The 9,704-nt window shown below is 25.8% G+C and overlaps 1 protein-coding gene across 2 annotated transcripts in view; it reads right to left on the bottom strand.

Annotated features, from left to right (window-relative positions):
* Positions 1-1,961: 1,961 nt before the first annotated feature.
* Positions 1,962-9,704, bottom strand: part of LOC135923889 (negative elongation factor D-like) — a 29,267-nt gene continuing 21,524 nt past the window's right edge. The window contains exons 7-14 of one of the 2 annotated variants that reach the window (XM_065458880.1): positions 5,973-6,119; positions 4,583-4,649; positions 4,421-4,521; positions 4,219-4,367; positions 2,479-2,692; positions 2,278-2,418; positions 2,102-2,244; positions 1,962-2,057 (exon numbers count right to left, since the gene is read on the bottom strand). In XM_065458880.1, the coding sequence (XP_065314952.1) occupies positions 2,137-2,244; positions 2,278-2,418; positions 2,479-2,692; positions 4,219-4,367; positions 4,421-4,521; positions 4,583-4,649; positions 5,973-6,119 (927 nt within the window). In that variant the 3' untranslated portion in view covers positions 1,962-2,057; positions 2,102-2,136. The remainder of the gene's footprint in view (positions 2,058-2,101; positions 2,245-2,277; positions 2,419-2,478; positions 2,693-4,218; positions 4,368-4,420; positions 4,522-4,582; positions 4,650-5,972; positions 6,120-9,704) is intronic. The other variant, XM_065458879.1, reaches the window with a different exon arrangement.

Here is a 9,704-nt window from a genome sequence, read left to right as displayed (position 1 = left end):
TTGCCTACCGAACGATAGGTCGCTAGTTCGAATCTCTGTTTTGCCATAAAAAAATTTTTAAAAAAAGTTTTAACATTAGCGAGATAATAATAGCCCTCGATTTATTTAACATTAAGATGATAGGAAAGTTGATGGAAAAAAAATATTGAGATAGGAAAGTGAAAAAATTAACGTTATGAAGATAGGAAAGTTGATAGAAAAAAAAATTAACATTACCAAGATACGAAAACGTTCATTTCTTGAATATGGCTATTATATATATAGACTAGAATTTATTTATATTATATTAAATAAATAAAACTTGTAGGCTCTAAATCTCGTTCTAGATAAAATTTAGGAAATTGTGGAAATATATAATATGGTGGAATGGAAGTTGATAAAATATGTGTAAAATAATATTTTAATTTAATTTTCACAATTTTTATTTTATTTATTGCTTTTTAAGTAACAAATTAATTTTTAAAAGGATCGGGATGAATGTTAAAAAAAATGATCTCTATTACGATCCTCAATTTAAGTCAGAATCTAGACTAGAATTTATTTATATTATATTAAATAAATAAAACTTGTAGGCTCTAAATCTCGTTCTAGATAAAATTTAGGAAATTGTGGAAATATATAATATGGTGGAATGGAAGTTGATAAAATATGTGTAAAATAATATTTTAATTTAATTTTCACAATTTTTATTTTATTTATTGCTTTTTAAGTAACAAATTAATTTTTAAAAGGATCGGGATGAATGTTAAAAAAAATGATCTCTATTACGATCCTCAATTTAAGTCAGAATCATAAATCCGGGAAAATTGACAAATTCAGGATCGGCGATCTTTTGATTCTATCCTTTAACAACTCTGCTCTCGTGTTTCAAGTGTAATCTACAGTTTAGACTAAGCCGATAAAAGAAAATAAAAGCTTTTGAAAATAAAATTATGACTAATAAATCTTTCCTTTAATTGAAATAATAAGAGGAATAAAATAGTTTATTTTATAAAAATCCTCAATCGTAAATGCATCAATATTTGAGCGATTGGATTGTCTAGAAACTACTCTAGGTTTAAAAAATTTCAATCCCAAACATATTAGCAATCTCCTTTACTTTTGCATATATTTCATAAAATATTTCATCCACATATTCTCTGATAAATATCCTTTGTTCTATTCATAACCTCCCTTAAATTCAAATCAATTTTTTGTAGCATTTTGCTAAAATCATATGTATAATTAAATAAAAAATAAACATATTGAATTGATATTAAAAATCGTGGCTTAATAATAACCTCCGAATCTTTTTCTTTGCTTGATTTATAAAATTCCAGTGCTGTAAATACAACATCATATAATTTATTTAAAAAAATATATAAATAATCAAATACCCTAGAAATTTGCTACTGCTATTTTTCAGAAAGTAGCATGACAATCGTTAACATTTTCAAAAAATGATTTTACTTTAAAGTAATTTTTTCAATATAAAAATGATGAAAAATTCCTTTAATAAATGCCGATTTTATTGAATACTTTAAAATACCCGATAGAATTAACATTAAAAATTTAGCTCATTTATCTTTTTATTAAATTTTATAGCAAAATCCGTTCTATAATCAAACACCTTCAAAAGTTGCAATCTTTCATTCTTACTAAACAATCGCCTGAAGATAATAAATGCTTATGGAGGTAAGATTATTTTGCCTCTATTATATTTTATGGAGGGATAAACCTCTAACGGGGTAGGGAATAAAAAATATTTCGAGAGCAGAGAAAAATCCAACCGTGTTGCCTCCTTTAAGCTATAAGAAATAGTATCTAACCAAAATATAAAAGCCTTAAGATTAGTGAATATTGCATAAATATCAAATTTGCAATACAAATTTATAAGGTGAGAATCATTCTTTAAAACAAGTAAAATTATATAAAAATCATAAATGCATTATGAGTCATTTCATTAAAATGTTTTTATTAGTTTAATTTATAAATAAATTACAATCAAATAATAATATATACATCATTTTCATAATTACGTAATAATACAAATAATCTTCACGATTTTGTACAATAATCTAAATTAAAATAAAAAATGTTGAATAATGAATGCCTATTGTACTTATGAATAGGGAAACAGGATCAGATTGCTCATCATTAATGAGGGAAGCTGTGATATCTTTGTTTTGAATAATTGGCAAAAATATACTGATAAAATTTGGATGGTATGGTGGCGATATCATGTCTAAAATCTAAAGGATACGTCTGCATAATTATGTAAGAGAACAAGAATAATACTTCTTGTACGAAATGTCGGATTAATGAAACATCAGTATCCTGCTTTTCCCAACATTTTATAATAAAACTGAGGACAGGGATAACGCAACCTCTTGAAAACAAATGCACCATTCTTTCCAATAAACTTTTTTTTAATTCCAACTTCATATATTTAAAAAAATAAAAATATTTTCTAAATTGCATGTGCGATTAAAGCTAAACCTGAATCAAAACTTCTAAATCAGGGAAAGAAGATTGGAATAGTTGTATATAAAGTTTCAAAATGCGATCGTGTAAAGCGGAATGACAAGTAACTATTTCATCCAACAGGGTTAAATGATATGCGTTCCAACTGTCTGTTCGATTGATAAAATACCCAGGTTCTTGAAGTATGTTACTTACCCACTTAAATATTCCTAAAGCGATTATAGGAAACCTAGAATTAAAATAATTCTTTTATCAATCCCTAAGCTGAAGGATAATGTTTTTAATTCAAAAAAATATTAAAATAATCTTCCGACTCAGCCTGTCAGTAAAGTCCTATTATTTTTTTACAATATGAACAATTTAATCCATCAAACTAACAATTTTTTTTTAAAATTTATTCAAAAGTTTTATCCGATATTTATAAAATAAAACTTTTTTTGGTATAATACTAATGACCGTTCAAAATGTCCTATTGAAAACTGATTTAGTTTAGTGTTTTTTTCAAAAAGTATTCAATTGTTTTAATGAACTCTAATAAAAAAGTTTGACTAATTAGTTATGAATAGAATAATTTTATTAATAAATAAAAATATAAAACGTTATATTATAACCAGAATTTGGAACCTGGACTAAAATAGATCGTAGTTCCGGTTATCTATGATTTAAAAAAAATTGAGTCTGGTTCTGTTATTAAAATTTTGTAAAGTAGGTTGTGGCTCTTAAATTGGTCGTATTTTTGATAATTCTGGTTCCAAATTTTGTTTAATAAAAAATATAAAATAATATTTATACAATAAATAAATCCTCTAAAATTTAAGAAATATACAAAAATTATTTGCACTATTTAGAGATTTTAATGGGTTCTGGCTCCTATAAATTTTAAAAAGAGGTCCCACAATGTGATTTTAATATTTGTCTTGGTTTCGAAGGTTCTCGATCATAACAATATTTAAAAAATAGGATAATTTATCACCAAGAATTAATTTTTTATCTTAGATTTTATAGCCTTTTCATTGGGAAGTTGCACATCCTATATCTGCTTGTTATCGATGACACTAGGATGCTGTCGATTTGCATTTTTAACCAATAATAGTATAGTAAAACGGACTATTTCTTACTATAATTAAAGGAACTGTGACAGCTCCTAATCGCATTGTTAGATTTTGGTAACTTATTAAGATGCTAAAGATAAAATATTATATTAACAAGCATTGTGATATATTAGAGGAAATATCTTTTTGACCGGCATGGTCAAAAGTTAGAATAATTCCGGACTTCAATAGTACAAGTATTGTGGTATTGTTGTTTTTTGTATTATTTTCGTCTTTATTGGATACGATGTGTCGTGAATTCGAACTAAAGCATTTTATACATAAATTTTCAAAAAAACAATTAAGCATATTATAATTCTTTTATTCATAACTTTATATTTAATTGAATATTAATAAAACTAAACTAATAATCAATTTGTCTATAGGACATTCTGTCTTTAGAAATTTGTCTTAGCACCATAATACTCTATTTGTATATAGTGTTTCTAAAATAAAATGATAGTATTATATAATTATCTAAGCTTATAAAAATATTTAGATCAAATTAAGGGTTAGATATTAACAGGTAAAGGTGTTAGGCATAAATATCCTATGTCTTTTTCTCATATATATAAAAATTGGGCAAATATTTAGCAGGTTAAAAAATAGAAACATGGAATTTGATCAATACTACAAAAAAATTATAATTAAGTGAGAATCATACCTTATAAGGTGAAAGAGCGTAGATAAATCATATAAAATCTCGGAAGAACAATGACTTTTATTACATAAATTGTGTGCTTTTTCCAAGGCTTGGATTAATGGTTTCATTTCTTCCTTTTTTATAATGATGTTACCATTTTCATTCGATTGCTATATCAAAAATTTTCGATTATAAAAAAAATGGGGTCAAAAAAATAATCAACCTCGTATACACTGACGGCATAGGCGAGAAGATATATGTATTTATGTTTGTGATCAGGATTAATTAAGTATTGTGGTTTAAATAATGCTTCCACTAACAATTCTAAAAGTAAGAAAATAAATAAATAAAATTTTTATTAAAAAATAATTTTAAATTATTATACCTAAAAAAATAGGATTTCTGATCATTTCTGAAGGCGGGGCATCGTTGGATATAAATAATTTATAGAGCTATATATTTATTGTAACCAAAATAAAAATATTTTACAAGCATAAACGAAAAAATTTAAATCTCAATAATTTACCCAGTTACTAGAGGGTCAAAAAACCAATTCTAATTTCAATGGGCGGGTTTTCAGCCAAAAAGCCAGCCAACTCTTTGTTTGAAAATTTTTTAACCTGCCCGCCTACTTAGAATTTATTTAAACATTAATCCGCCCGCCCGTCCATTTATCTAAATTTTGTTTAACCCGCCCGCCTGCCTAATGTTTAAAAATTATTCTAATGGTTTGGCTCTTTATTCATTTATTTTCATGTAATTTTGATTAAACATATATAATATGCAATATTATGAAATAAAACTATTATTTTTATTAAATTAAAGTCAGTTCTGCTCATTTCGTCTGTTAAATATTAAAAATTTACCCGTCCAATACTTAAAATTTATAACCCTCCCACCACCCGGTCAATGTTGATAATATTTTAGAAAACCCAACCATGCCCGTCCGAAATATAGGCAGGCGGGCTAAAAACTCGTTCAATGTAGACCTCTAGCACGGATAACCAGGATCGATATTAATTTTACTTAGCCAAAATCATAAAAAGAAACCAAATTATTAAATCCTCTAAAGGTTATGAATAAATTTTTGATTAAATGTAAAAAATATATAGGATATTATTATAATTTTTAAAAATCCTTTAGACAATATCTAAAACCTTAAAAAAATTTGAAAACTTTTGCAAATTTTAATGAAATCGTATGTTAATTATAAAATTTTCTAGAATTATATTAGCAGAATTTTATATATTTAATAATATAGCTTATTAATTTATTTTATTAAAGTTTCGAAAATTTGTGAATTTAGTTTTTTGATGTGGACATAGTTTTAGAGAAGACCATTTTTATTTTATAAAATAATAACAAAATTATCTAGCGCTTCCCTGTTTTTTCAAACGGATATTTAATTTTTTTTAAAAAACTGCTTTTATTGCATTTTCGTTCTCCTCAAAGAAATAAAAATTTGATTATATTTTCCCAATGAAGCTTTTATAAAAAAAGGAACATAATCATTACGAAAAGAAAAATATGAAATTCATAGTCTATATTTTATTTTATCATAATTTTATAATATATTTTTTTTTTAAATTATGAATTTAATTGAAATTGGTTATTTTGAAAGATTTTTTTTAAACTAAACTATCGATGCTAGATATCGGCTTGGCACCCGTTATTATATCGATATCAGTATAAAAGTGGTATCGATGTATCTCCGGGAAAAAATTATGATTTAAAATAAAATTTTCTCAGTCCTTAATTATAGGAAAAATATAAACCAGAGTAATATCGGCAGGATTTAAAGCCTTTTTGGAGAGCATCGAAGACACCGCGAAATGTAATTTGGGATAACGAGCCATTTTATCCACCCCCATATTTATCGCACAAGATTCTAAATTCATTTCGCTGGCATAATTTTGAGCTTCCTGATAATATAAAATAGCTTAGATTATTATTAGGGAACTGGCTTTAAGTTTTGAAAGGCAAATTTAAAAAATCGAAAATATTTGAGAAGCTCGTCCATTCTTTGCCATGACATTTATGCAAACCGTAATTACTTTTTATCAAAGACCTGCAGACAGGGCCTGTATATTGGGTCTAGGGTAATAAAATAGTAGTATTTTATATTAGGACGGGCTTAAAAATTTTCAAACGAGTACTGGGTCTAAGAATATTATTTTTTACAAAACCCGAGTAGAATCAAATTTTTTAAAATACATTTAAATTATAATCAAATTAATAAATCATAAAACATTAAATATTCCTTTTCTTTTTCATACTTTCAATTTTCCCTTGAACATTTACAAAATATAGACAAAATTATTTAAAAATCTGGGAAAATAAATAATGTTAAAAATCCGAGCCGGTGTAGGATTGTGAAATCAATACCCATTGTAGCTTCAATACCGTAGTGATATCATCATTGTAGATTAAATACCGTATTGATTATTTAAGAGATGTTATCGTTTCAAATATATTGGCAGCCATTAAAATTGTAAGATATTTAAATTTTCAGCGCTTCAAATATATTGGCGGCTATTAAATTTGTAAAATGTTTTTTCATTATATATTTTTTCATCACGTGGCCATTTTCGATTTGTAAAAAATTTATTTAAATTAGTTTTAAATATATTTGAATGATTATAAAAATGATTTTAATTCTTTCTTTTATATAATTTTATCTGGGAATTTATTTATTTTACAATTCTTGATGTCCTATATAATTTTTATTTGGAACTCATTATTTGTAATAATTTTCTTCTTGTGGCTTGCAATATTTGCACCTGCTTCATTTACTTGCACCACTATTTCTGTAACTTCCGGAATAAATAAATGATCTCTTAGCTGATCTGCGTGTTTCCGCAATGCTCTTTCGGGAGTTTTAACAATATAAGAATATAACCCTGTCATTTCTTTAACCACCCCCTTTCTCCAACCTTTGATTTCTCATTATTTAACCACAGGTTGTGAAATCACGAATTCTTTCCTTTTCGAATGTAAATCATGATTCTGACTTTGTATTTCATTTGCCTTTTCAATTTCATGTTCTATATTTGATCTTATTTAGTTCAAACTAGTTTTCAATTGTCTTCTAAACATAATCTTGGCAGATGATCTCTCTGTAGAGCTATGCTCTCCCAATCGATATGTTGTTAAAACCTGTATCAAGGCTTCTCCTGGATCAGAAATTGACTCTCTCGTTGCGTAATATCGACCTTTCAAAGTTCTTATTGTATGCTAAGCTAATCCATAAAAAGAATGGTTAGCTAGGTTTGGAACCAAGTAAATTGTGTCAGACAATGAACCACAAGTCATACCTGGGGAATTCCGTCGGTACTGTAAATTAAATTACGACATATACGTTTTCGACATCCTATAATCCGAAAACGAATGGATTAGCTGAATAGGAATTTAGGTTGGAGAAAGGGAGTGATTAAAGAAATGACAGGGTTATATTCTTATATTGTTGAAACTAGTGTTGTTAAACGGCTCATTTTGAGCCAATTTTTAAAAACGGCTAACTCAATATTTTAGCTAAAAAAATACTGCCTAAGGCCCAAGATTTGGCTAATAGATGTCTAAACCTTTGTGCTATCTATGAGCAAAATCTTCAGGCTTGGGTAATATTTTTCTGGACAAAATATTGAATTAGCCGTTTTTAAAAATCGGCTCAAATCGAGCCATTTAACAACATTAGTTGAAACTCCCAAAAGAACATTGCGGATACACGCAGATCAGCTAAGAGATCGTTCAACTATTCCGACTCATGGTACAAATACTGCATTATGTTGTTCATTAAGAAACCGTAAACTCACAAAGAGGTTTATTGAGAAAATCTAACTTAAAAATGTTTGGAAGAAATGTAATAAATTTGTATTAAATGTTAAGTTGTCATTTATTATTTAAATGTAATAAATTGTTATTTATTATATATTTATAAAAAAAGAATGGAATATTCTAATTTAATTAATAAATATGACGCGATAATTTTAAATATAATAAATCGATATAATTTAATCCATGGTAGTTTTCTATAGTTAATTATTAATGGTTTTATTATTGCCACCAAACTCTATAAACAAAAAATTAACAAATCCAACACCATAATAAATACCCTTCAAAGAGCTTTAATTGAGTTTTATTAATGCCTATGTGGGCTCCAATAGCTTTAGAATCTAGTAAAATATTTATTTTTGGTGAAATACCGATATCGTTTCTCTTCTTCTTCCATTATTACTAAAGATAATAATAGCAAATATTATTTTGTGATCTATTTAGGTTCGCTCATATTCAATAATATTAACATCTAACCAAAATCAGTTTATTATCATTGGTTCATATTTATACAATCATAATTTAAAAAAATGTATAATATATTTAATCATATTTAAGTATTAACATACATATACAAACCACCCTTCAGAAATCCATATAAAATTCCATCAACAAAAGGACATGTCCTATTAACAAAAGAACATGTGACCTTCTTCTTTTCATTAATCCTCTCAAAAAACACAAAACTCAAAAGATCATTGATTGACATTTCATATATATCATTATAAATATATATAACAAAAATACAAAACTACAACATGACCACTTTAAAAGAATCGTTATATAGATTGTAGAAAGAATATTGAATATTATATATGCATTCACTTTATTAATTAATAAAAATCATCAAAAATTGAAAAATCCAATAATCATAATATAGTAAAAAATTATCATATTTCTTCCATAATTTATTAATTTTTAAAAGAATTTTTTTAAAATTTAAAAACTTCAATAATTGAATATATCTCGAAAAATATACATTATATAATTATCATTTTTTCTTTGCATATAATAATAATAATTTTCCAAACGTTTAACAAAATTAAATGTGAATACATGCTTTTAATGCATAACATACTAGGACATGTCACCCCTTTATGGGCCAGTGACATTCCCTACACACACAAAAAAATAGATCAATGTAAAAAAAAAAATTTTCATTTTATTTAGAGAATTGATACCATAAATTATTTTTTAGTGTAAGTAATAATATTTTATTATGTAAATTTATTAATATGCTATGTTATAGAAATACGTTGATTTTTTTGAAAGTGAATTATTTTGTAGTGCAAGTAATAATATTTTAATTGTGATAATTTATTTGCTCTTGTTAGAAATACTTTGAGTATTTTGATTTGTAAGTGAAATATTTGGAATTATTTTGTACTGCAATTTTAATTTAAAAAAAAGACATCATTCTATCATCTTTGAGGAATATTTAAATAGAAAAACCAAATTTTTGGAAAAAGATATTGTTACAAAGTCTACTGTCAGTATTGTAAAGAAGGATGAAAATAATATTGAAATGTTTTGCTTTAAAAAAAGCATTCATATTCAAATGTCTGAGGAGAATTTGATGAATGCTTTAGTTGAGCTTGTTAAAATAAATGGAAGACCTTTCAATATTATTGAGGAATCTAGTTTAAAAAAAATTAATGATCCTATTAGTAAGGAAA

Source organism: Gordionus sp. m RMFG-2023, chromosome 2 (assembly GCF_954871325.1).
Source record: "Gordionus sp. m RMFG-2023 chromosome 2, tfGorSpeb1-WG-v2, whole genome shotgun sequence".
Lineage (NCBI taxonomy): Eukaryota > Metazoa > Nematomorpha > Gordioida > Chordodea > Parachordodidae > Gordionus > Gordionus sp. m RMFG-2023.
The sequence above is the reverse complement of the archived record's forward strand: the minus strand, read 5'-3'. Positions and strand labels throughout refer to the sequence as shown.